Genomic DNA, 27932 nt, shown 5'->3' with positions numbered 1-27932 from the left:
CTTTTTAGCCAAGCTACACTTAGCCAGTAGTCTTTCTTTATAAATCAAACCCTGGTCAATTTTGTTTGAACTCCTACCAATTTCTCAATATTACTAGTAATTCGGTGCCCAGAACTGAATAATGTTGTCCAGTATGATTGCGGTAGAGCCATAGTTCTCTTCCTATATGTGACTAATACTTCTGAATAGACAGCCCAAATTTGCCTGGGCAGCCTTTGCTTCTAATCTAAGTCCTCTGGCTGGTGAATGAAACTTATTCCAGTTTTTTATAACCTGCATATTTTATTTATGTGCTGTTTACTTCCTCTTCCAGATTGTTAATTAAAATGATAAACACCACCATTTCTTACTAGTATGCGCTTGGAAGTATTTTCAATGAGAAGCCTAAGCAATCATACATTTTCACAACATGAATAAAATAGCTGAGTCTTTCTTTGAGCTGACTCCATCCATATAAATGACCATTCTAGGACAACTCACAAGTTATCCAGACTTTTTGTGTACATAACTAGCTTAAGAAATTAATGTCATGTCTTCCTGTCTTCATTAATTTTAAACTTCTTTAAACAGAACAAAAGCTTGGCGCCAATAAAGAGACTTCCTGCATTTTTTCATCTCTGCTTGTTAAAAAAAAAAAAAAAAAAAAAAAACAAAAAACCCGCGAGGTATGGAGCATTAAACACTAAAGCATTGACTAAAGTATTTGTTGGCCAGGTGAAGAGCAGTGTACTTTCAGACTCCTTTAGTTTGATTTTTTTTTATTCTGAAGTGTTTTCTAGCTCTATGTAACAAATTATTTTAGGTTCCTTAAACAGAGTTGGAAATATATATTGTGTATAGCCCCTATTTAAGGCATCTGTTGAGTCCAAGTTTCCCCTTATACTTTGCATTTTGGATTTTGGCCATCCATTATAAGATGCACAGAATGTCGGCAGTAAGTACTCAAGGATAACCCACTACCCCAGAAATCACACTTTGAAACTTGCTGCTAAACATTCCTTCCTACCCTTGCCCACTAAATGCTAGAATTATTTTCTCAATAAATAAAGGTTCCAGCGAGAATACTAGACACACATTGGCAACAGAGTCTGGCTTGATAGGTTCCTCTGCCAATTTCTCTCCTTGGGGTGATCATAACTGCAAGATTTTCCCAAATCTAGTGGTTTTGCTTCCGAGTAACTTTTGCAGAATGGTCAGCATAAATGGTTCAGCACATATTAAGCTGTCTCTGATGTGTTGTCTCTAATTTTCCCTTGTTATAGGATGCCAGAAAAGCGTGTGCAGATGCCACTCTGGCCCAGGTAAGTACTCATTTCAGATGCTCACATTTTATTTGCAAAAAATCTACATAAGGAAAATGTAAATACAGAAAGTTTTGTGTGTGTGTAAAATTATGAACAATATCTTAATTCTTCCTATAGTCTAGTCTTGGCAACATTAGCTTCCTTTGACTCTTTGCATGGTGTGATTTTTTTGATTACACACAGATCCTGCTGCTTATGCATGGCGAACTACTGCCAGTAGTAGGATCAAGTAGTACTTTCCTTGGTAGGTCACTGAGTTCCTTTCCCTGATTTTTTTTTTTTTTTTTTTTTTTTTAAATACAAGTATTTTACAGATGGATTTATAATTTGAAGGACCCTCACATTGGAGCAACCTGGAAGGCCATTTATAAAGAAGCCTTTGCCAGGAGCTATTGTTCCAGATGTGTTTTCAATCAGATTTTACCTTTCACCACCCAGTTTAATCCCTTTTGCTTGAACTGGGAGTAATAATCCTGTGTCTGATATCAGTTTGTTGCTGTGGAAGTGAGTAATGCTACAAATACAGTGCTACAACTTCAGCACTGCAGCATCAAGCAAGAGAGAGGCAGTGAGCAAGAGGCCTTCTTTCAGCATTTAAATTACTGGGGACATTTTTATATGTGACAAAGAGAGTTGCCCATAAATGTAAAATAAATGTGCTAAGTTTAATATCTAAAATATTTCCCATGTGCAGAAGTCTCTAAAAAGCTATTGTATTTGTACAAGGGATGGGCATTGTGTAGGAATTTAAATCTGGCCCGATCTGTTAGTTTGAACGTTAATTTGTCTGGGCAGTTTTCAAAATGAAGCAGAGTTCTTTACTCAAATGTTTCTGCTAAATAATTTTTTTAGGTGGAGACAGGACAAGTATGCAGACGTTACCTGTAAAATGGAGTTATAAACTGGTTTGGATTCACTAATGTGTGTTCGTTCGTTCCGTATATTACTGGAAATGTGCTATGTGCTATTTTTTGAGTGAGCGCTTTGCTCCAGGCCAGAGACACTATTTATATTAAATGTAATGGTATAACGACAATGTATTGATTTCTTCCTCACTTTGCTACTCACTTACTCATTCCAGAATACACTTTTATGCTTTAAAAGTTAGATAAAATATTAATATTCTCATTTGAAAATCTTCTGTTCAAAAGGCAGTTTATGCTAGATCTAAATTGGGAGTTTATCTTCAAAATGTTAGGTGCAGTTAAAGCCTCAGATACAAACACCCCATCTTCCCAGCCTCTTTAAAAACAGAAAGCTGCGTTATTCTGTTGAATGCATCTCTATTGTGGGGGGGGGGACACAGCGGGAACCCTCTGCCACAAATTGTAGTAATCTTAAAACTAGAGGCTTCAGAAGATAGAAACTGAACATAATCCTGCCCCGGGTTCTGAGAGTTTCTAATGCATGCAGTTGTTTCCCACTGGGCCTGGATAACATGCATGTTCTTCCAGAGTAATATTGTGCAATTATATTTAGCTAGGGCTTTGCCTACAATGCTCAGATAAAGAGCTGGGCCTGGGGAAGAATAGTAAATGAGAGAATAACCAAGCAAATACTGCATAGCACTAACATATTTCTTAGTCAATTTGTTTGTCTAAATCTGAACATGTCCAAAATGTGTGCATTGAATCCTTTGGTTTTCTGCAATAGACTACTATCAGTGTTTCTGCATTAATAAGTATCTGAATATTCTGTGAGTAAGATAAATGCAGAATCTAAGGTCTATAATAACTTGTCTATTTAGATCACAGCCAACATTGATCCAGTGGGTCGAATTCAGATGCGTACTAGAAGAACATTGAGGGGGCACTTGGCTAAAATTTATGCAATGCACTGGGGGACTGATTCCAGGTGAGTGTCACTGGCACAGAAGGATAATCTTTTGGGTTTCATTAAGATCTTGTGGAAAAGTTCAATTTGGTTTTTCATACAGTATGGTTAGAAATTCAGTCCCATCATTTCAGGTCATGCCTATAATCCATCTGAAGTCCTTTCCGCTAGAAGTGGAATTTTAAAATACCAGAGCTCTTTTTGAGGAGCAGGGGATCTTGGATGCAGGTGGGGGTGGTTACTTCATTTGAAGTTGCATAACCTTTGCTTCTATTCTGGTACTAAGAGAATTTAGCAACAGTAAATGTCACTTTTTTTCCCTTTTAATCTCCATATTTTTGGCATCATAATCTAAATTCAGATACAAAATATCAACCCCTTCTTGCCTGAAAAATACTGTTGTCAATGATTTAGAGGAAGCATTTTAAAATAGGCACTTACTTTTTTCTGAGGATATTAGTCCTTCTGTGATTTCCAGACAGTTAAAAAATGGATGCTAACGGTATCCCTGTCGATGACAACTATAATGTGTAGTTTTATAAGAATCTTAAAGCACGCACCCCGGTGAATTGTCCATCTTAAAATGAGTAGACATGGTATTCCTTCATTGTAGGAATAGGTGAATTAGCTTCTTTTTAATCTTGTAAATATGTGAATTAATCTGGTCAAAGCAAGTACATTTCTAATCAACAGAAATTACTGAAGGGAGCCTTGTTAATCTAATGAAGGTGATCTTGTTAATTCAGTCTTAAGTACAGAGCTTGTTTACACAAGATTGATAAGCAGTTCTATTCTTAAGTAACTTAAAATCCTAGGTCTGTTTATACAGTAGAACCTCAGAGTTACAAACACTTTGGGAATGGAGGTTGTTCATAACTCTCAACAAAACGTTATGGTTCTTTCAAAAGTTTACAACTGAACATTGACTTTGAAACTTTACTATACAGAAGAAAAATGTTGCTTTTAACCATCTTAATTTAAATGAAGCAAGCGCAGAAACAGTTTTCTTATCTTGTCAAAATCTTTTTTAAATGTTCCCTTTATTTTTTTAAGTAGTTTGTTTAATACTGTTCTATACTGTATTTGCTTTTTATTTGTTTGTTTACTTATTTTGTCTCTGCTGCTACCTGACTGCGTAGTTCCAAATGAAGTGTGTGTGTGTGTGTGTTTGTGTGACTGGTCAGTTCCTAACTCTGGTATTCATAACTCTGAAGTTCTACTGTATACCTAGTGCAAAAGTAGCAAAGTGCTTAGTTGTGGGGTGGGGGGGGAGATATAGAGGAAAATATTTTTAAAGGAGTGGTACTTGTTTTTATTTTCAGTTTCTGAATTGCTCAGGGTTGGCAGAGCAACAGATAAACACAGTATAACAGTTTCATTTGAAGTTTCATACGTTTTGTAGAATCTCATTTTATTTCATAGGAGTACTATATTAGCTTGTCATAAGTATATAGTTTCCAATGTTGCAAATGATATGGCATATTAGGGTTGCCAACTTCATAAAATTTAAAAACCGGACACTCCAGTTGGAGTGCTGGGACCTCCCCCACTTGGGTCAGGAGGGTCTCACCTGTGGAGCTAGGGCTGGGAGCTACAGCCATCTGACACAGGTAGAAGGCAGCCACAGAGTAGGGGCTGGTGTGGGTGATGACCCAGTGTCTCCCCCCACCTGCAGTAACTTAAGCATTTTTAGCAATAGGATTGTGTTGTACAACTAGAGCAAAGCCAGCCAGAGGAAACACCAAATTAGTTCTGATGTCACAATAAAGATCATAGATCTCTGTTTTGTCCTATTTTTATCTAACATTCTTTCTTTCAAAAAGTGAAGGCGGTCAGATATTTTTGTAACTTTTATAAAAACAAAGTTGTGGGTTTTTTTAAATTTTCCTTTCAAATATATTATACAACAACCTAAGAGATCTGTGAACAAGACTTTACATACATCTTCTGGTTGAAGTGATCTCACACAAACATAATATCAGCACTCCTTAACAGGTATATAGCCTTAAAGCTACGTGTCTACAATAGTCTCATCTTTATAGAGTACATCCATGATGGTGGTTTCGCAGAGCTATATTGTTGAAGGCAGTTTAGCACTTACCTCACTGTCAGCTTAAACCCAGTGCATTTTAGTTTTGCATTTTATGAACACTAAATTCATTCAGATTTCTAAAAAGAAATCTGACTTCAAACAATCTCCATCCCACTGCATTTTCTCCCTTTCCAATCAGTCTGTTTATACAGTTTTCAGGAAATAACTCTGACTGTTAGCATATTTAGAAAGTCATGTAGGAAACAGACACCACTACTCACGATACTTACATTTTAAGTTCCAGGCAAAGCTGTTTTCACTAGAGACAATTGACACATGATGCATCCCCTCCAAGTTCTGAAACAGCTTTATCCTTTTTTAGGAGGCGCCGATACCCCTAACAATAAAGGAGAGATTCAAAAGATTACTATGCAGTAGGAATGTTTTACTGATTATGCTGTCATTTGAAGGGACATAATTAAGTTGAAAATCTGAAAATTGTTGTTTGTGTTACCATAAATAGATGTAAGTAACACCTGAGATTACTAAAATGGAAAGGTCAGAGAAAACTATCTCCTTTTTCTGTTAGTTTTAGTGTGAAGATTTGTAACAAATTTCAGGGCATGCTACTTGAAATGGAATCTGTTGGAAACAAAGCTTTTGAAATTAGTGACATTTAAATGAAATTTTAATTAAGTGCTAGAAGCGTTCAGTACTGTACAGATACATGGTTCCTGCCCTGCGGAAGTAGAAGGCTCAAAAGTGTATGACGTGAAGTTTTAATATATAGATAAATCAGGTAATACTGTTATCCGCAGAAGGTAAGTGTAGTATTTATCAGCAAACTCAATTTTAAGGGGAGCTGACTAGAGGTTATTTTCATTAAATTGGATTAAAAGTTCAAAACTCAGACTCAAGTGACGCAACTATGTTTTACCTTTGCACAGTAGAGTAGCCTAACGCAGCCACAACTCTTTCTCAGAGACTCATTGACTTTAAGGTCAGACAGGAGCGTCATGATCATCTAGTCTGATCTCCTGCACATTGCAGGCCACAGAACCTTGCCCACCCACTCCTGTAATAGACCTATGACCACTGCCCAAATTACTGAAGTCCTCAAATCATGATTTAAAGATTTCAAGTTACAGAGAATTTGCCATTTAAACCTGCAAGTGACCCATGTTTTATGGTTTCAGAGTAACAGCCGTGTTAGTCTGTATTCGCAAAAAGAAAAGGAGTACTTGTGGCACCTTAGAGACTAACCAATTTATTTGAGCGTAAGCTTTCGTGAGCTACAGCTCACTTCATCGGATGCATACTGTGGAAAGTGTAGATCTTTTTATACACACAAAGCCTGAAAAAATACCTCCCCCCCCCCACCCCACTGTCCTGCTGGTAATAGCTTATCTAAAGTGATCACTCTCCTTACAATGTGTATGATGATCAAGTTGGGCCATTTCTAGCAGAAATCCAGGTTTTCTTTTCCCCCTCTCCCCCCCCCCCCCCACAAACCCACTCTCCTGTTGGTAATAGCTTATCTAAAGTGACCACTCTCCTTACAATGTGTATGATAATCAAGGTGGGCCATTTCCAGCACAAATCCAGGGTTTAACAAGAACATCTGGGGCGGGTAGGAAAAAACAAGGGGAAATAGGTTACCTTGCATAATGACTTAGCCACTCCCGTGCAGAGTAAGTCGAAAAACTCCCAGGGTCTGTGCCAATCTGACCTCAGGGAAAATTCCTTCCTGACTCAAAATATGGCAGTCAGTTAGACCCTGAGCATGTATTGTAGAAACACGTAAAAGCCCCAATTAAGGATAAGGCACTGTGTACACACAGTATGAAAGTCCTTAACCCCAAATTTGTAATTGTACTGTTTAAATTAGCCCTTGTATTGACACCATAATCTGAAAAATAGAGCAGTCAGATTTGTGAATAGACGATCTAATAGCAAGCTCAGAGTAGTGTGTTTGGTTAGGTGATTTGTCATAGCCAGGCACTGGATTTTAAATGAATGTATCTTTAAAAGGAGAGACTTGGCTTGAGATGTGGACCCTTCTCACGACTGTGTGTGTTTAAAATAAACAATTAAATATGACACTTTTCACAAAGGCCTCTTAGGATAGTAGCAGCTTTGAAAGTTAGAAAACGACCAGTATTCTGTTACACTAGTGATAGGTATTATCACACAGTACTTGTGTGTTGAAACTTGGACTTTTCACTTGAATTAGGTTTGCACATACAGATATTAAGATGGAAATTGAAATGATGTGGTGCTTTGGCACAATACTTTGAACCTTTTAAGATGAATAGCCAAACTCTTAGCCCCAGTAATAAGTCAGAAAGAAAATGTGTAAGGTCAGGACTCAGAGCATGAAATATTACATATCTGAACTCTATTTTATATCTGCTTCCCTAATACAGAAAAAGGCACTCTCAGCTGTTTTTGTCTGATTGTTCCTGCAATCTGAACTTTTTTTGTTCTTGGCGTTAGAAAAGCTGTTCTTTAAAAAATAAAAGAAGCCTGGAAACAAAAGCTCATATTTTAAACTAGACCAAGAATACCACTCTGACAAAATGGTGTATTTCAGTCTGTCTCCATTGAGAGGGGAGAGATTCCCCCGCCCCAAAAGGAAACAAAAGAAAACCACCCCTTCCTTCCCTGCACTCTACCCTTCTATGCAGAGTACTTCTCTGTAAACTAAATTTTCTGTCGGCCTGGGTTTTAACTCTACTCAGACACTGGATTTTATTTATTTTTATGTATTTATTGGCTTTCATCCTGAAACAACCTTTTTTACCATGTGTTAGAATAAGCAGAAATTGGGAAGATGAGTCCAAATAATTAGCTGGGTCTGCCTATTTTAAGTGTGCCTATCACTGTGATTTCCAAGGTTTCAAAGGGATCAAGAGACATCACTGCTGTTTAGGGATTATTTTCGCTACTTCTCCTTCTCCTGATTTGTGCATCTGTAGATCATCCGCTGGGGAGGGTGGGAAGAAGAATTCTCAGGTCCTTTTCCCAGACTCCTTTAATAAGGAAGGTCTGCAGAAGACAATGCAAAGTATGTGGAAACAAGATGAACTTCTGAGAATAACTGGGAAGCAGTTAAAATAGGCTTTTACTAATAACTCTGTGTGCGTTTGCTCAACCCCCACCCTCAGAATCTTTTGACAATCAGAAAAAAGTGAACTTCTTGCTGTCTTTGGGAGAGGAAAAATTGTTTTAAAAAAAATAAAATAAAAATACCATGCTTGGGGAAAGGAAGGCACAGAGCGGTAGGTGACTTTTCCAAAAGTCAGTGGTAGTCAGGCATGGAACCCAGATCTCCTGACTCCCTATCTTGTGATTTAACCACATAACATTGCAACAACTATTGAGTTGCTTTGTTGTTAACTACTGTAATATTTAACACTTAACATGAAGTGCATCTGCTCTTGTTTCTATGAGGCACGTTATTTAAAAGAATACTGATGTTGCATTGTACTTTTTTAAAGCATTCATGTAAACATCTTAGTAGTTATCATAACATTTCATTTGAAACTAATTGGCTTTGTTTTCTCCATATTTGCCTGCAATGATTGTTTTTGTTCGTTCTTATTTTCTCTCCAGGCTTCTAGTTAGTGCCTCCCAGGATGGCAAACTTATCATCTGGGATAGCTACACCACAAACAAGGTGAGAGTAATTGACATACTGCTGCTTAATTAAAATTTGACTGAAAATACAAGGGAGAGGAATATTGTTTACCTACCTTGGCTCTTAAAGGGATACAACCAAAACTTAGTTTAGGCCTAACACCTGACCTCTAAAATTATGATTTTAAACAATGTGATTAGAGACCTAGCTACTGTCTGTATAACATATATATATATACACACACACACACACACACACACACATTACTTATATATAAAATATGTTTACCCAGCTTCCGAGAAACTAAAAATATTTCATTGTTCAGTGAGTGTATTTTTGCTTCGCTGCTGCAGGAGCAGCTGTCATCAGAGGGAGTAGAAGTTAATTAGCAAACGTTTCCCAGAAATGTGCGATGTGAGACAAAGCACAGCCATACTAGTTGGGGCTCTGTAATAAAGCAGAGAATTACAAGAATGCAGGTAAGAGACTGGTCTCTTTCTGGCTGTAGTAACATGACATGAAAAAGGGTTACAGAAGGTTTATGGTCACATGGCTATGGTTGGTGTCCAGTGGCTACTGTTATGAGCTCTCCAATAAATTCCATGAAGGATGAAAAAACAATACTTGTAAATTATTACAAAACTGGTTGTGGAGAACTTAAAATAAAAATTTTCAGCAGGTAAATGGCAGTTAAATAAGCAGAAGTGTTGTTTTTAATTGAAAAAGACAGTGCAGAAATAGGAAATAAATACTTCTACAGTGATTTCCATATTAGGATTTCAATATTCTTGAAAACATTAATTAACACTCAACATCCCTTGAAAACAGCGACTTGCATCCCTATTTTAGAATTGGGAAAACTGAATCACAGAGATGTTGCTACTTGATTAAGGTCACACAGGAAGTCTTTGGTAGAGTCAGAAATAGAATTCTTTATCAAGTGCTCTAGTTACAAGTACATCATCCCCCTGAAACAAGATCCACTCAGTGAAAGAAAGACTTTCCAATCCAGGAAATTTGAGGGCATCTTCTTATTACTAGAAAGTTTTTGATTAATAGTTGAATAGCTTACACCTGAAAACAGTTTGTCTACAGCTGAAAACAGGTTGTCTAAAAATATTCTAGCACCACATTATGGCTAAGCAGTGCTCATTGCAATTATGCTGTGCACGATGTTAGTAGTAATAAAGAATGCGATCGTAAATGTGTTCTATCCTAGGGATGAGATTTGAACAACCATCTTGAGGCATTTTATTAGCTTCATGGTAGAAGATACATGTTTTGCAATTAGTTGGCTGTATTTTTAGCACAGAGCATTACTCTGCTATTTGTACTTTTATATCACACCCATTACCGCAGGATTTGTAATGGCTATAGATGGAGATTGTATGCACAGAGGGACAAACACCTTTCTAATCCCTAGTCAAGAAATATGAGGAAATCAGGGATATTTCACAGAGCCTCATAATAGATATAACAACATGATCCATCCCTCAAGGAGTTTACAAACTAACTTCAAACACAGTGCAACAAGAGGAATAATAAGACAGTAGGTCTGGATTAGAGAAGGAAAGACAGGGTTAGCATTAATAAGACTGTGGTTACTCAGCGAAGGCTAGTATATGGCATGTGGGAGCAAAAGGGGAGTTTGTTTAAATAGTGAAAGGCCTTGGTTTGCTAACTTGTTTGGTAAGTGTTGAAGTGGGTTTTAAGGCAGGATTAAAAGAGGGTCAAAGTAAGTCTTTTTTTGCTGTTTGTTGTTCCTTCGTCATATATAATCCTGGAATCAACGTTTTTTTACCTACCATAAATTGAGCACCAGTGTGTTTTCTCAAGCTAGAACATAGTGCTCAATCTATAATCATAAAACCATTGACTAGCTCTTGTGGCTTTTCATAGCGCTACCTATTAAACTGGATTCTCTGCTAGAGTGCAACTCTGAAGTTTTAATTAAGATACTATTTGTTTTGACAAGTTAAATGCGCAAATTATTTCTGAAAAAAGGTTGGCCCTTGGAGTACAAGGACTTTTCATCTTTTTCATTATTCTTCCTCCTGCTACCTTTAAAGAGAGAGTAGTGTAGTTACAGAGAAGATATAAATAAGAACTTCCTGATGGTCAATTGACTTAAAGATAAATTATGTATTCTGCCTCTGCTCCAGGTCCATGCCATTCCGCTGCGTTCATCGTGGGTGATGACCTGTGCATATGCCCCCTCTGGAAACTATGTGGCTTGTGGTGGTCTTGATAACATCTGTTCCATTTACAACCTGAAAACTCGTGAAGGAAATGTACGTGTCAGCCGTGAGCTGGCTGGTCACACAGGTGAGCATCAGTTCTGAAGGGTAAACTAGTTGTGAGCTGAATGCATGATGAATCGTGAACACTAGATATGGAAAAGATACATTAGGTCATCTACTCAATCCTGCAATGCCAGAGGACTGGTTTCCTACAACATACAGTCCAGTCTTATTTGAAATGCCTCAAGCAATGAGGCTTCAATCATTTCCCTTGAAAGACTACTCCATAGACTAGTCTCGATCAAGACATTTTTCTTTAATATTAAACCAGAAAGTTAAGAGTCATCGTGTGATCCTGTAGCTTTTGTGTCTACCTTTTTGCACCTTGTTAAATACGTTTTTCCCCCTTGTGTGTTGACTTTTCAAATAGGTGACATTCCCTCCTCCCGCACCCCATGCCAAAATCAGTCATCACCTTGCCAATTTATACATCTTTAGTTTTTAATCTTTCTTCAAAAATTGTTCTTTGTTGCTCACAACTTTTGCAACACTTTAAACATTTAAATAATGAATATAATGGCTTCACCAATCTTTCTAACAGCTTCATAAATCTTTATTGCTCACGTCCCCAAATAGAGACAATGATCCCTTACAGAAAACATGTTGCCAAGTGCAGCATTGCCCAAATTGAAAATAATCAAATTCTTGTTATATGTAATAAATATTGTGGCAGAAAATGGGACAAAATTTTTTTCTTAAATACATGAGTCCCAACTTCTTACACTTTGTCCACAGTCTTAAATTATTCTTTATTTACCTCATTGTTGGTGCTGATTTATTAGAGAGGGCTCTTATTGTAAAACCATATCCTAGGAAGCTTAATGTAGTTTGGTCAAAATATTTAGTCTTTGGAAGGCATGAAGGGGAAGATTTAGTGATTACAAAAGGGAATTATTTCATTTTGCAACTCTTTTTTTTCTTTATGGAAAGTAAAACTGCTACAGTATAGCATATCTGCTTAAAGCTTGGGGGTTTTTTTTGTTTTGTTTTTTGTATCCAAGCTCTTTCCTGATATTGAAAGGACACTTCATTTACAAACTCAAATTGGAGAGAGAAACCTAATTGGTCATGCATTTGTTTTATTGTGGAGTACAATCAGATATCTCAGACTGGCTGCTGGTGCCAATTTTTAGTTCTGTGAACTAGACAAGCTTGCTGGGTTTTCATTAGGTCCCAAAGATTTGAGGTCTGATTTTTCAGAGATGCTGCCCTTTTAACTCGTTGCCTTCACCTGGAGCTGTGGGGGCCGAGCACCTCCTGAAAATCAAGCCCATTGTTTCCAGTCTTGGTCTCTAAATTACCTTTGTTGTTCTGGAAGGCAGAAGTAATGGCTCTTTGAGTTTCAGTGTAAACCATGGTCTGTTTTTCAAGGTCTTCCTTTTTTTTTGCAGGTACTTACCCACATTCCACCCTGTTGTCCCCACATGTTCAGTCATTGATACTGGATAATTCCTTTGGAGTCCCCAAAATTAATTACTTGGCTGCTCAGGGTACTGACATCTAAGAACCTCTGACCTGAACTTCAGATTTAAACCTCAGAATGACTTGTATCTTACTACTCTTGGAAGTCTGTAGAGATGTTTGGCTGGCCATAGAAATATCTGAAAGCCTTAAAAAATCCTTTTAATCTCTAAAAACTAGGACTGTAGTGCCCAGTGTTCTAGGATCCACAGTGGCTCCTTTAAAGTGGCTCCGCCTCCAGAAGGAGGGCACAGAGCTAGTTTAACTGGATGCTTGGGAATTGCCCCTCAGCATTACGTTGGTGTAGGTTGTCCTACACTGCTGCCCTGTGCTGGAGGTAGAAGTGGACAGAAGGGAGGGAAAGTGGTCGGAGTACTCTGCACTACAGCTTCTTCTGGGGTTTCTCTAACCTACATCAGGGCCATGCCAGAATCCTGGAGACTACAAGGCTACATTTGGCCCTCCTGGGGTTCTCTCTTCAGAGGTGCAGCACAGAATCTGGCCCACTCTTTTTCATCAAAGTAACTAATGACTGTGATAACTAGAAATAAAAAGAAGTTAAACTGGATAATGAGCTATGATTGTGAGAACAAAGGGACCCATATAAGGGCTCCATTTTCCTTGAAATAAGAAGATCCACCAAGGCAGCTAAAAGCGGAGGGGATGAGCTCAGGATTTTTCTCTTCCCCCTCTACAGTCCAAGAGCATTGCAGTGGTAACATCCCATATCACAGCAGAAGTTGAAATGGTAATTCATTAGAGTGACTTCTACCTGCTGAAGGAATGTGCGGTTGAGGGAAAGGAAAGGAAGCTGAAAGATTAATTGGAAGAAGTAGCCACTCAGAAATAGGATGTAAATTGGCTTGATATCTTCCTTGTTGAGGTCTGGGCTGGAACTTTGGTTCAAAGAGTGCCTGTGCTGATTCTGGACTGCACGTAACAGGACTCTGTTTATCTTAGATATTACATAGTGCCAGTCACTTCAGTAGCTATGTGCTTATAATCATAGTATGTGACATACTCAGTGTTACATCAGCAAGCCTTTGTTCACTTGCAGATTCAGTAATAATACACCCAGCAACCTGAGGGAGGGAATCAGCTTGTAATAAGTCATATCTGTCAAGGTTGGAACCCTGAAACTGTGTGTCATCTTTATGCTGCCTTTGTTTCTGTAAAGAACAAAATCCCAAGATGCAGCAAAACAGAGACCTCTTAGTCCAGAGGCTGCCAGCATGGCTCCGGAAAAACCTTTAACAGCTCTAAGAGGAAACATCAGGCGAGCTGTGTCTCTTGCTGGTTTTCTGCCTGATCAAGCCTCTGCCTATATATGTAAAGGGAACCCTCTGAAAACTGTTCATTGAAGGAAACCAAGGTTATTCATACATGTATCGTTATAATCAGGCAAACCTTCCAAAGCTTCTGTTTGTTGAAAAGAATAACTAAAATGTGCTAACTATATTGTAGATGGCACTTAACTTCTTTTTATCTCTTGTGTTTCTTTCAAAGCATGGATTAGCTACCTGGTTCACTGGAATTGTGTACTCTGTCTGAAATAGAGAGATGTTGACTGACCACTAAAACAGATATTGAGTAGTTGCGATAACCAAGCACACCATGATCCATAAAATGTACTTTTCTTTAATATCTGTTGTAAAGAAAAATGGAACTAGCTGTCACATGCATTTTTGTTGGGTATCCATGATGCAGCCTATGTGCATGTCAAAATCCTAAAAAAAAAGATTTGAGCAATAAAAAGCCAAGAATATCTTTACAGTATATCTTAGCTGTTCAGTGGCCTCTTTTAGAGATGGGCCCTGTAAGTTAGTAAGATCACTAAAATGCAGTATGTGGGTTCATGGCAGGGTGAATATGGCCTCTACAGAGGGTGAAAGACTATACTATATTGTAGACGCCTAGAAAGGATGCATCAAAAGAGGTGATTGGTTTCATTTGTTAGTGTGAAATCTTAGAGAGTCAGTTTTAATTAACTGCTCTTCTAGTGCAGGGTTAAGCAGGACTGCTGCAATAAAGCTGTAATTGGGGGTGACATCTGGATCTGGACTTGGCAGTGAATGAGGACGGACACGGATGGATTTTAAGCAACAGGGTGCAACTCTGTTGTACTTAATGGAGAGGAGGGGCACTACCCTCCTAGTCACCTGTATGTTAAATGGTTCCAGTGCAGAGGTTACAGGGCTCCTCCCATATAACCCAGAACTCAGGGTAGACTTTCCTTGACCTACCCCTAGGACTCAGCTTGCTCTTCTGAATCTGACCACCACCCCCAGCGAAGGGTACAGATCGGACTAAAAGGTGGGGACCTTACTTAGGTCTCCCCCTATCCCATGAGCACAAGGCCACTCAGCAAAATCCCAGGTCTTTCACTTCTGGGAGCCATTCCTTTTAGCCTTCTAACTGCACTGGAAACTGGCTGAAAGTTGTAACAAACTAACATCCCTGCTACTACCAAGTACTACCATGAATTACTAAATCCTCTTCCTTGTTTAACCTGACCATGCATGGAGTATGCTCAGAGGAAGGTGAAAAAACCCACTAGGCCTATGCTAATTTGGCAACAACACAAAGAAAAAAATTTCTTCCTCACCCCAAAGCAAGCGATCAGTAAGACCTGCAGCATCTGCAAAAACAGTTCTTTGAATGCTTGCTCATGTCAATTCCAATTAGGTGTGTGCGTGCCGCGTGCACAGTCGTCAGGGGAAAATCCTTCCAGCAGCACCCATCAGGTCGGCTGTGGAGCCCCCTGGAGTGGCGCCTTCATGGTGGTAATACAGGTTCCTGCCAACCCGCTGCCTCTTCAGTTCCTTTTTACCACCAGTGACAGTTGTTAGAACTGCCATCGCTTGCCTTTGCAAGTGCTTCCCCTAGTCCTTGTAGTTCAGTTTTCTGTAAATAGTTTCTAGTTTAAGATAGTTTCTTAACTAGGAGCCAGGGGTTTCTCCCCCTCCCCTGTTGGTCTCCCCTTTTGGGGTATGGGGCATGCCTTGGTCCCAAGGGTTTAAACCCTGTGGAACCTGCCACGAGCCCACGCCAATGGGCGACCTCCACGAATCTTGTCTCAAGTTTTTGGGGGAGGCGCACCAAACAGAGTGGTGCAAGATTTGTAAAGAGTTCCGCCCAAGGACTAAAAAGGAACGGAACTTGAGGCTGAAACAGATCCTGTTGGAATCGGCCCTCCATCACCAGCCAGCTCCAGCTGTCAGGATCCGGCACTGAGCACCTCCATGCAGAGCGCTCCGACCTCTGTACGTGAAACGGGGCCAAGGAAGGATTCCTGGCTATAGAGACCCTTGGCACCAGTGCTCCCTAGCACCGAAGCCTGAGGAGGCAGTACAGCACCGCTCGCGCTCTCTGGTGCCACATAAGCAGCACAAGAAGATGGACGGGGGCACTCACCCACACTGAGTGCGGCCAGGTCAGACAGTACAACAAACAATTCAGGACCTGCCTTTTGCAGGCATGGGCCTTTTTGCAGAGCAGACAGACTCCAGGCTTCACAGCCTAAAGGATTCGTTGGCTGCATAGAAATCACTGGGGCTACATACCCCAGCTACGCAGCGAAATCATTTCAAACCTCAGCCCCTGCAGCGCTTCTGTCCTCCCCAGCCCAGGCAGGACTTCTCAAGGAAGCAGGGTAGGAATGGTAGGCATAAGCCCAGCCAAGGCCAGAGCTCATCAAGGCAGTTATCAGGCTCTTAGCAAGCCTTTTGAAGGTGTGCCCAAGGGTGATGCACTAGTCTACTCACTGGATCCTTCCCCCTGTTTTCTGAACCGTCTGTCCCACTTTTACTGTTCTTGGTCCCAGATAACCTCAGACCACTAAGTCCTTCGCACGGTAGAAATGGGATATTCTCTCTAATACTGCTCCTCCCCTCCCTGCTACCCCCTTCCCTGTCCCTCTTCAAGGACCCTTCTCATGAGCATTTTCTCACGTAGGAGGTCCAAACACTCCTCGATGCGGGAGCAGTGGAGGAGGTTCCTCAGGAGCTAAGAGGCACCGTTTGAACCCCTGGTGACTTGTTCATTGCTCTACCTTTCATGGAAGGTGGCCTTCCTAGTCACTATTATATCAGCAAGGAGACTCTTGGAGCTTAAAGCCCTAACTTCCCATCCCCCTTATACCATTATTTTTATAAAGACAAGGTACAGCTTAGGCGTCATCCAGCCTTTCTCCCAAACTTGCATCCCTAAGCGTCACGCAGAAAGTAGAGAACAAAAGGCTACCCTCCTTGGACGTTCAAGACCATTTACACGGAATGTACAAGACCATTCCGTAAGTCGATCCAGTTGTTAATGGCGGTTGCGGATAGAATGGAAGGCCTCCCAGTCTTGTCACAGAGAATTTCATCATGAATCATGTCCTGTATTGGGGCATGCTACGAGCTGGCAAAGGTTCCAGTCCCAGCACTAATGGCACGTTCCACAATAGCACAGGCCTCCTTAGCAGCATTCCTGGCCCAGGTCCCCATCCAGGAGATCTGCAGCGCGGCGATGTGGTCCTCAGTTCACACTTTATGCTATTACCCAGCACGCCAGGGACGATGCAGCATTTGGCAGAGTGGTGCTTCAATCAGCAATTCAGTGAATTCCGACTCCACCTCCTAGTTAGGGCTTGAGAGTCATCTAATTGGAATGGATATGAGCAAGCACTTGAAGAGGAAAAAACAGTTACTTACCTTCTCGTAACTCTTGTTTTTCAAGATTTGTTGCTCATGTCCATTCCAAGACTCGCCCGCCTTCCACTCTGTCGGAGTAGCCAGCAAGAAGGAACTGAAGAGGCGGCGGGTCGGCAGGAACCTATTTTCACTGCCATGAAGGCGCCACTCCAGGGGGTCCACACCTGATCAGACGGGTGGTGCTAGGGGAAAAAGCTCCCGACGACTGTGCATCCACCTAATTGGAATGGACGTGAGCAACACATCTTGAAGAACAGTTACGAGAAGATGAGTAACCGTTTTTTTTTTAAAACTACAGTCACGGGGAAGGAGTGGGGAGTTTCCTGAAATAAAGCAAAAAGAGGCTCCCCGTAGTTTGAGCTAGGATTTAAATTAATGAAAAGGGAGAGCAAGGGATGAGTCAGCTCCCTTCCTCCTCTGGCTGGCTAATGAATGGGTAAAGCCTTGGGAGGAGGGGCCCCCCTGCATTCCTCAGGGAGTGCTCTCCCTCTTTCTGCTGGGGCTCTTCTAGTCACAGCTGGTCCCCAAGAGAGCAGCTTCCCCCTAGAGGAGAGTTAGATTGATACAAGTAATGTCATGAGGGTTTGTTGCCCTTGTGTATAAGGCCACCAGTTTCCTCTCTTTTTGTTGTCTTCGTACTTATGAAGCAAGATACATCTCTTCTCACACTCTCTTCTGCTTGGAATGTGAATCCTTATGATGCTCACAGCCCAGGTTGTCTCAAGTAAGACCTATGAGAATTTTCAATCCTAGTCTTATGTGAAAGACTATCATCTGTTCGTTTTGGTCTCTTCTTTTTTCTTTAACAACCAAATGGACTTTTTGTGTTTTCTAGTGTTTTACTCTTTGCTTGGATAAGCAGATCAGCAAACATCAGATTGCTGTAAGATTCAGTCTATAAATTAAAGTGGTCCTCAACCAATTACTGTGATCAGTACTACTTGTGGAATTTCTGACTATTCTTGATGGTTTCCTGTCTGAGTGTATCTACACTGCAGTCAGAGGTGTGACTGCACCACATGTAGACATATTCTAGTTAGCTGTGTACCAGTGTCAATGAAGCCACAGAAGTAAAGGCTATATACAAGCCCACCTGGGGCCCAGGTTATGGTCTTGGACAGCTATCCTAGGCTGCTGCAGTTTCAGTGCTATTTTATCTTGCTAGATCAAAGCTATCTGAGTTATGTCTACATGTGCTGCAGTCACATCTGTGACTGCAGCGTAGACATTGCCCAGTATGTGCAGGAGATGCTTCGCTACGTGACCAACTCAATCTGAAAAGTAGACAGGAATTTGCGGCTTTGTTCAGCCATGTGTTACTTTTTGCAGGTTACTTGTCATGCTGCCGTTTCCTGGATGATAATCAAATTGTTACCAGCTCTGGAGACACCACTTGGTAAGCAGTGTTACGAACTGTAACATTTGTACTAATGGCTGCATATTCAAAAATATAGATAATATATTATGGGGGAACTTGTCATAACACTTAGTAATAGCAATAGTGTTAGTGCTGTATGAATCCTATGTAAGCAGTCTTTGGTGTAGAAATCTCATAGGATAGCCTGGATAAAAACCTCTAATGGCTTGCAATTTAGAGGAAATTGCAAATGGAAATACTGCTGTTAAGCTCTACAAACTATGCTTTTGAATACCCCCTTTTTAAATAAAATGCATTGGGTGTGTGAAGACCCAGACTTCGAATTTTTTCCTTTGCATTTGTCAGACCATAGGTTTTTCTTACCATTTAGGTACTGACAGACCTATGTGCTAAGTAATTTTCATCGTTGATGTTTTTTATTAACATCTCTGATAAAAAGAATGCAGTATTTTTAAAATGTAAAACTCTTTACATGTGGTCTATAAGAGCTCATTCAGAGCAATTATGGCTCACTGAGGAAAGAATTAAAGTTTTGACAATATGGATTTTGATACATTTTGGAGTTATAGCTTCAAACAAGTCTCCTGTACCAATGGTTAGTTATGGACCAGTGTCTGATCAGAAGAAATAGCTCCCACAGAATGGTAATGTCTGTTTAGTTGAGTCTTGTGTACTTTTTAAATATCCATTATCAAATTATTGGGGAGTGAACTTGATGTATACAGGCAGTAAAGAGTCACAATTAGTGCATGTTTTACAGTTATTTTATGCCAGTGCCATTTTAAACCCCCCCAACATTTTGCACTTCTCTTTTGCATTCTGTTACTGATTCGTTGTTTCAAATTTTGAAGTCCATGATATATGTTCTTATTGGTGATAAGATGGACTATGGATCCATAGACAATTGGTTGTCAGGGGAAGGATAGGCTGAGTGAATTAATGACTTTTTTCCATTAAGCTCTGTAGTACTATTATAGAAAATAAATATTAAATATTGAATCACATTGGTAAAATTATTTTTATTTAAATCTGTAAGATTATGAATAGCTTTCAGAAAATCTTCTCAAAAAGTTAGCAGAAGTGAATTTTAAAGGAATATCACTGAACGTTTAACAAAACATTAATTACAAAACTAAAAAATAATCAGTCTTTGAAAAATGTTCTATTCTGTGGTCCACTGGCTTAATATAAACATAATGTTCTGTTGTAATTTGTATACTCCATAGTCCATTTTCAGAGATCAGCTAAAACACTTATAGGTGCTTTCTCCTATAGGAGTTGTCTGTAGTGCATTTGCTTCTAGAGGTTGTTATGCTTTAGTCTCACTAGCAAAGAAATCTCGTTTTTGTGGGCTGTACTTTTTATGTAGTTTTATCTCTTCTGCCATAACCAACAAAAGAAAAAGCCCCTTTAGGTAACAGATCTATAGAATAAGGCTTAACAAGACTCAAGATGTTCAACAGATTCAGTCTGTGTTCTGTTTTCACTGAATTGTTACTTAAAATGGATTTAATTTTAATCCATCAGAACTGGAAAGGTAACCCCAAAGTTAGCTCTATTTCTGGACTTGCACAGCATTTCTGTGCTGCTTGTAGTGTGGCCTGTTTAAACAACTGCTTAACCAATAAATACTCATTTTATCAAAAAATTCAATGTAAACAAAAAATTCACTCACTGAATAAATAAATCTTAAAGAGAAAATAGTAGGACATCCACTAGGCAGCAGTCCTTACGGCAATTATTTTGAAGTCTTCCTAAGACATTCACTACGGTTATGTTGGTCGCGTAAGGACCCTCCTATTAAACGGCCTTCTTGAGTGGCTGCTTAAGATGGATGTTGATTGTACATGAATTTCTTTAATATTAACATGATTTTTCAAAATGGAATGGAAACCTTTTTAAATACACCAAAAATTGCTAAAGTGATGCTCTTTGTACTTGATTATATAGCTTTAGCAGGTTTTGACTGTTGCATGTAATAATTTTTCTAAGTCCAGGTAGGGTGTTGAGTACACAAATTCTGGCCTTTTCTTATGGCCTCGCTACTGGCAAGGGATTCCTTTTTGTCTTGTTCTTCTTTCTGCATATGCATTTCTGAAACACACATGGTTCATAATGAAAGCTGGTTCTATTAAGAAAAAACTTCTGCTTTTGTGCTGATGGTTCCCTTCATTTATGGAAGGAGGAAGCCAGTAGTCTCCTTCCTCTAAACCTGCACTCCCCTAGAATGGGGAACTAAAGAGGAGACTGACATGAAGGGCATGATGTTTTCTAGCTGCAAATGGATTTGGGCTGGAATACTAAGCAAAATTTCATATCCTAGTTGGAACTGACTACTGAAGGCTGATACAGAATTAATTTCTGAACATATGGTTTACATAACCAGGGAACCTGAAAACAAGAAAACTGGCTTCTGCACTGGTTCTAAGCCAAAGCAGAATTCTACATTATGCTCACTTACTGGGAAAGAGAACAGACAAGTTAAATGCTTTCTTCTAAACATCTCTGGAAAGTCTGCTGCTTTTGTGGGTGATGCAGTCAGTATTTCATCCCCTTTTTATACTATGTGATTGTCACTGTGGTGATCTTACTGTCAATGGAAAAGTGGGGGCACTGACAGCCATGAGGCAACAGTGAATTATTCTGGCTGAATTATACACCCTCAAAAAGCCTCAAAAATGGAAACACTGACTCAACCTTAACTATAGCAGCAGTAGTGGGTGCTACTCTAAAGCAGCTCTATGCTAGTGTTAGAGCACTGCCATGTTACAGAACTCCATGTATCAACAATGGTGAACATTAGTCACTATGCTGTCTATATTGCTGGTAACCCAGCCAAGAAGCAGATCCTCTGTAACCAGAAATAATATGTGGCTCCATTTGAAAGTACTGGTGCCTTTTTAAGGCAAAGCCTGAGAGTTTGTGTATGATATACTGAAATGTCTCAAAGGAGAGCATCTTCTTCCCACATACTTTGGGATTAATTTCCCCCTTTTAATTTTAAATACAAAAATTAAACCAGAGAAAACAAGTGACAAACCAGCCAAGTCCAGGCTAACCAGCCCTGTCTGACACTGTCTGAACTTCTGGTAATGTACTGCGAGACTTACTTTAAAAAATCAGTTTTATTCGATGGTTCTAATTTTTGTCATTTTATCTCTCCCTCTGCCCTCCCCCCTTTTGTCAAGCGCCCTGTGGGATATTGAAACTGGCCAGCAGACGACCACCTTTACTGGACACACCGGGGATGTCATGAGTTTGTCCCTGGCTCCTGATGCCAGGTGTTTTGTTTCTGGTGCCTGTGATGCCTCTGCCAAACTGTGGGATGTTAGAGAAGGAATGTGTCGGCAAACATTCACTGGCCACGAGTCAGACATCAATGCCATCTGTGTGCGTATGAACTCTGAATTGGGGGAATGGGATTTAAATTCATGATGTATACTCTGCAGTCAGCTGTTAGAATTTAACACATAGTGTATCCTGTAGTATTACAGCATAGTTTTTCCAAAACACAGTGTTTTCCACATTTGACAAAACTACATTCAATTAGTTGTATTGCATAAAGTTTATTGCAGTACATGGCAATTTGTTAGGTGCTTAAATAGTATGTTACTAAAGTTTTGTTGATGGTAATACTTATTATTTCATCTTCAGAAGGCTTTAAAAACATTAGTGCCTCTGTGATGGAGATAATGTACTTTTAGCTCCATTTTACAGATAGGGAAACATGCAGGCAAAGGGATGTGGCAAAGAACACAAAGAAAGTCAAACCAAGCCAGGAGTAGATCTTGAGTTCCTAGCTCCCAATTCTGGGCATAAGACGACTGGCCTGCATGAGTGTTCCACGGTACCAAATGAAAGTGCAAAACATGCTAGATCATTATCTAAGATTTCATAGTAGCTGGCCAAATGGAAAAAGCCCTGTTCCCAAAAGCTGCAAAACACAAAGTATCTTATTCTATAATATCTTTGTTTTGTTTTAAAGTTCTTCCCAAATGGCAATGCATTTGCCACAGGCTCCGATGATGCCACATGCAGGCTCTTTGATCTTCGTGCTGACCAGGAGCTTATGGTTTATTCACATGACAACATCATCTGTGGCATCACTTCTGTAGCATTCTCCAAAAGCGGACGTCTCCTCTTAGCTGGTTATGATGACTTTAATTGCAACGTCTGGGACACACTGAAAGCTGATAGAGCAGGTAAATAGTTTGTGTGTTGGGTTTTAAATACTATCAGCTGCACCTAAAGGGGTGACCTATTGACAGTGCTTTATCAAACATTAGCACAGTGCTGTTAGCCTACTGTAATTAACTCAATAATGTGGTCTGCTGTGAGATCACCCCAGGTGAAGGTATTTTACTTGTGTTGTCAACATGCTGGTAGATTTGTAAATGTTAGTGAAGAATATGGGGTTTCTGAGAACAGAAAGTTACCCTCTGCAAACAGAACTCAGTAAAAGAATGACATCTGGGAAAATTAAATATATTTTTACCTTCAAAGAGCTTATTTTACACTTGGACTGTTTAAACGTATTTGACACTTTATGAAACACCTACTATTAATCACTTCATGTATGGAGGGTCTATAACTGTGTAATAGTTATATGAAGATAATTGTCATTAGTAATTCACTGAAACAATTCAGGTTAAGAGTTGGCTGCTATGCTGTACTGCAGTGCTTGAAGCTGTTTAGTATTCCTCTGAGAATTTGCACTGATTTTTAGGTAGTGTAAATGTCAAGCAGAGATTTGTAGCCACTGATTTATTACCTCAAAATTCTTCACATAGCAAACAGTTCTGGATAGTACTTCTTAAAAACTCGCCCTTTATTACCTCATCTTCCACATTTTCTAAAGCTGCCTTATTTGTGTATTTAATATGAAATGTGACTTTGCATGTTTTGGAAGAAGAAACTGTCAAAGGTCGGGGAGGGTCTTATGCTATTGTTACCTTATCTCAGTAAGGGTATCAGTACCTATCTCGCTAACATGACACCTTATCTCTAAGGCATAGCTGGATAATGTGCGTTTGTGGCAGTATTTATAAAATGCATAACAAGAGAAAAGGAAAAAGAGGTTATGTAACTTTATTTAGGGGTATAATGAATGGGAGGAGATGGGTACTGAATTTACCAACCCAGCTAGTATAGATGCCATCAGTTCCTAAAATATAAACTAATTAGATATTAGAACAGGGAAAGTACAAATTATCATAAATGACCACAAAGTTTCTGCTTATGATTATAGAATGTACAGAGGAGGAACTAGATAGATTAATGGAGAAATTAATTCTTGGAACGAGCACAAGAACAAAAAGCTAGGTTCTGTTTAGCATCTGGAGAAAGGTAATAAACAAAAATTGGTACAAACCTGATCACGGCTGAGGGGGAGACTGTGCTCAGAATAGAGAAGACACCAGCAACAGAGACGTTCTGTGTGGTGTTAGTACCTTCATTGTAGTCTAACAGCAGTGCTCCCATGGCTTGCTTCTTCCCCTGCCTCTCCCAACAAATGTACCTTCTATCAGTGCAGTGCAGAAATTGGCACAGTAGTAGCTCAAAGTTCATCTGATGTGTAGAGCGGGTTACTTCACTTTTCAGTGCTGTTTATGATTTTAATTGTACCAGGAACGTATTTTTCAAATAAGTGTAACATGGTTATGCTGTCCAAATGCACCTTATTCAAGGTTTCCCCACAGTGGTTATTTACAGTTGAAATCTTGATTTACAGTTGATACTTGAGGCCAAAAAGAGACATGGAAATGAAAACAAATTGGTAGTCTGAAATAGCATATATTGATAGGCAGAGAATTTTCCTTTCATAAATGTGTTATCTTCCTTACTACTGGCTTTAAATCAAGTGCTGTAGAAATAAAGTAACTTGCTGTTCCACCAGAGAATGCGTTGAACAGATGAATACAAGGTGTTACTTATTGCTTTTGGATTATCTGCAGGATTTCAGTTTGTAAATTATTGTATCTCCATGGTAGTGTTGCTCCCAACACTACAGTAATTTCTTGTGATAAACTATTAGGTGGGTGATCCAAGCAGATTAGGGAACTCTTAGTGACATATTACTACACTTCATAGTTTTTCTGTTGGGGAAAACTATATTTGGTCCCTGATGACCGTTCTTTTCTTTGAAGCTGATTAAGAGGAAGCGATGAGTTCGCTGGCCTGTTGAAATGACTAATGCTAGTTCCATTTCCTGCTTTGATTTTATACTATACTAATGCAGTGTGATTTGTCTTCAGTGCCTGTTTACTAATGTACTAGGTTGTACTTTTGGTTGACTTTTAAGTAGGAAAAACTACTTTTCAGTCCCTATAGAATAAATTACCATGCCTCAGTACAAATCTGTTTCATTAGGGTAGTGTTTATCTTGGGAGACCTGGATTCTGCAGTTTCCTGGTTTGTTGGGGTTTTGGGTGATAAGAGGCAGTGACTTTTGCATGTCCTTCCTGCAGGGAAAGTGGAAGGGTGAAAATAGATGCACCACCACAACTGATCTGTCTCCCACTCTCCCAGAAATCCTATTGGTTCCCTGCATAAATCTCACCGTAGAGGGATGTTGAATGGGAAAAGGAATCACCAGTGTGGTTAGAGTCCGAAGGAGCAGCAGTACTTAATAAGGAGGAAGGGAGGACAGTCTGCAGATGTGTGCAATCAGTTGTTAGAATCCTAACATGCATTGACTCATCGGTCACAAATTAACTGCTCAAGCTTCCTCGGGTACTTTGCTTGGGGTCTTGCTACATTAAATCTCACAACTATAATCTCAGTTTTACACACTTTTAGTGTATCACACTACTTCTACAATGTGCCCTAGAAGAGTTCCGAGCCATTTCATCAGCAGTGACAGCAGGCTTCCTATATGGCACTATGAATTTTTAAAGATGCTATTAACCACTTGTACATTTTTCATGTGTCTGCTGCTCCAGAAATGCAGAATTCATTGTATTAAGAAGCCCACTGATTCAAATGGGAGACTCTCTAATACTTCTACAGTATTAGAACTAGAGCTGTAGTTCTACAGCTCCCTTACTTTTTTTTTTTTTTTTTTTTTTAAGTGTAAGTGTCTCTTTCAGTCCCTCTTAATGCAATTTTTCAAAATAACATATTGGTTGAATGGAATCATCTTCCATAGTAGCAAATCTAATGAAGGTAGGTGGCCGGTCTTTGTTTGCCTTTTCGTAATACATATGCTTGTAATCCCAAAAGGAGGGCTAGGGCTCATGCAAGATTAAGTGTGTTTAAGATGCTCCAGCCTAACTCTGCATTTTTTATAGTCTAGGGTTTTTTACAAGACAAATAACACTTATAACACTGTAGGAGGGGAAGTAATTGAATTTAGCAGCAATGGACTAATATAGAATTCAAAACTGCTTGGGGTGTGCTGTCAGAAGTATTTTGAGAAACTGGTGATGACTTTGTAATTGACGTGATTATTGAAGGTTATTCCTATCAAGTGAAAATCTTGTGGCTAACACACTTCATGTTAAAAGAAAAGGAGTACTTGTGGCACCTTAGAGACTAACCAATTTATTTGAGCATAAGCTTTCGTGAGCTACAGCTCACTTCATCAGATGCATACTGTGGAAAGTATGCATCTGATGAAGTGAGCTGTAGCTCACGAAAGCTTATGCTCAAATAAATTGGTTAGTCTCTAAGGTGCCACTGTGCATCTGATGAAGTGAGCTGTAGCTCACGAAAGCTCATGCTCAAATAAATTGGTTAGTCTCTAAGGTGCCACAAGTACTCCTTTTCTTTTTGCGAATACAGACTAACACGGCTGCTACTCCGAAACACTTCATGTTGTCATATTCTTCATTTGGGAGTCCCTCACTGGCTACTACAATCATTTCCAAGTGAATACTGCCAAAAGTTTGGGGTAAAGAAAACTATCAAAATCAGATTTGTGTAAATATTAAACCAAGTTAATGTTCCATTCTTCTGATCACTAGAGTATCCAATACAAACACACAAGCCCTTATCATTGAGTTGCTTGAAATGAAGTATGTATTCATCAAGATTCTGTAATATGCGTGTGTATTTTGTTTAATTTCTAGGTGTCCTTGCTGGCCACGATAACCGTGTCAGTTGCTTAGGTGTGACTGACGATGGTATGGCAGTAGCAACAGGGTCATGGGATAGCTTCCTCAAGATCTGGAACTGAAGTCTGTAGGTATTTGGGAGGGTAGGGAAGAACATCCTTAATTATCTTGTTTATAATCTCATTTTTTCTCATTTCAAATGTACATTGCAACTGCTTTTATGCTACAAGCTCACAGTTTGGTTTAGAAAAGTAACTAATTTAAAACACTAGAAATAAGATTAACTTCTTGCAGTTTAACTCTGCCTTGTAAAATTCTACTTGCCAAGGGGAAGTAATTTTTTTTTTATAGGTATCATTGACTTTTTTCATTATCATCATGGTACAGGGTGGGTTAATGGCTTTCACATCTGGGCTGGTAAATATTATTAAATCTTTTGAAAACGGTGAAATAAAAATAATGGATGTAAATGTTGATGTGGGAAGATAGAGTAGAGGGTGTGGGAGAATAAACGGTTTTACCAGACACAGAAGTTAGTTCATCCAGCTTAGAACTTAATGTTAGTGTCCGAACGTAAGTTTTAACAAAACTTTTTGTGTGTCAGACAAGCAACGGACTCCACCGTGACTGGAAGACATTTCCAACGGTTGAAAACTAAAATGATAGCATATCCAATCCAACCATACTAACTTGGACCCCCCATTCTCCTCAAAACTTCAAAGGGCAAGATCTTTTACCGTCTCCTATTGCTGAAATGAAGAGCACAATTACTTTTCAAAGAAGAATTTCTGCAGTTGTAAGCAAATGAAATTGTGCATTCCGTTTGGGACCATTTTTTGTCTTGAGAATTTAAAAAAGAAACACTATCATAAAAGCATGACCAGAAAGTAAACTTGAGCATAATTGTGAAACAAACTTAACTTCACTGTAGTTTTCAAGTTAAAGTTGAGAACTTTGTTTTATCTCACACGGTTTCAAATTTTCAAGTCACGTTTGTAGAAGGATTTCATTTTTTTTTTCCACATTTCCTTTTTAAATACATTTCTTTATGGTCAATAAATGAGTAAAACAAGGGAGTCCTAGCCCAGAGCGTCTGGGGTTGTTAATGCTGTAAATTTAGTCCCTACTTTTTTTTATTTCTGTCTAGTATCACAAATAATTGTTGCACAAAACATGGCATCTATAGAATAATGTTAAGAAGTAAGGTAACCAAGCACATGCTGTACATGGTATTGA

The 27932-nt window shown here is 39.3% G+C and overlaps 1 protein-coding gene across 4 annotated transcripts in view; it reads left to right on the top strand.

The window, feature by feature from the left end:
* Positions 1-27508, top strand: part of GNB1 (G protein subunit beta 1) — an 83133-nt gene extending 55625 nt beyond the window's left edge. For 3 of the 4 annotated variants that reach the window (XM_077837516.1, XM_077837515.1, XM_077837517.1), the window contains exons 3-11: positions 1263-1301; positions 3052-3158; positions 8785-8848; positions 10972-11134; positions 18594-18660; positions 21831-22032; positions 22628-22844; positions 26712-26823; positions 27301-27508. In XM_077837516.1, coding sequence (XP_077693642.1) covers positions 1263-1301; positions 3052-3158; positions 8785-8848; positions 10972-11134; positions 18594-18660; positions 21831-22032; positions 22628-22844; positions 26712-26818 — 966 coding nt within the window. In that variant the 3' untranslated portion in view covers positions 26819-26823; positions 27301-27508. Of the gene's footprint in view, positions 1-1262; positions 1302-3051; positions 3159-8784; positions 8849-10971; positions 11135-18593; positions 18661-21830; positions 22033-22627; positions 22845-26711; positions 26828-27300 lie in introns of all 4 variants that reach the window. The other variant, XM_077837518.1, reaches the window with a different exon arrangement.
* The last annotated feature ends 424 nt before the right edge of the window (positions 27509-27932 follow it).

The sequence above is a fragment of the Eretmochelys imbricata genome, chromosome 18 (genome assembly GCF_965152235.1).
Source record: "Eretmochelys imbricata isolate rEreImb1 chromosome 18, rEreImb1.hap1, whole genome shotgun sequence".
Lineage (NCBI taxonomy): Eukaryota > Metazoa > Chordata > Testudines > Cheloniidae > Eretmochelys > Eretmochelys imbricata.
Note: the sequence above shows the minus strand (reverse complement) of the source record. Positions and strands in the feature narration are given on the sequence as shown.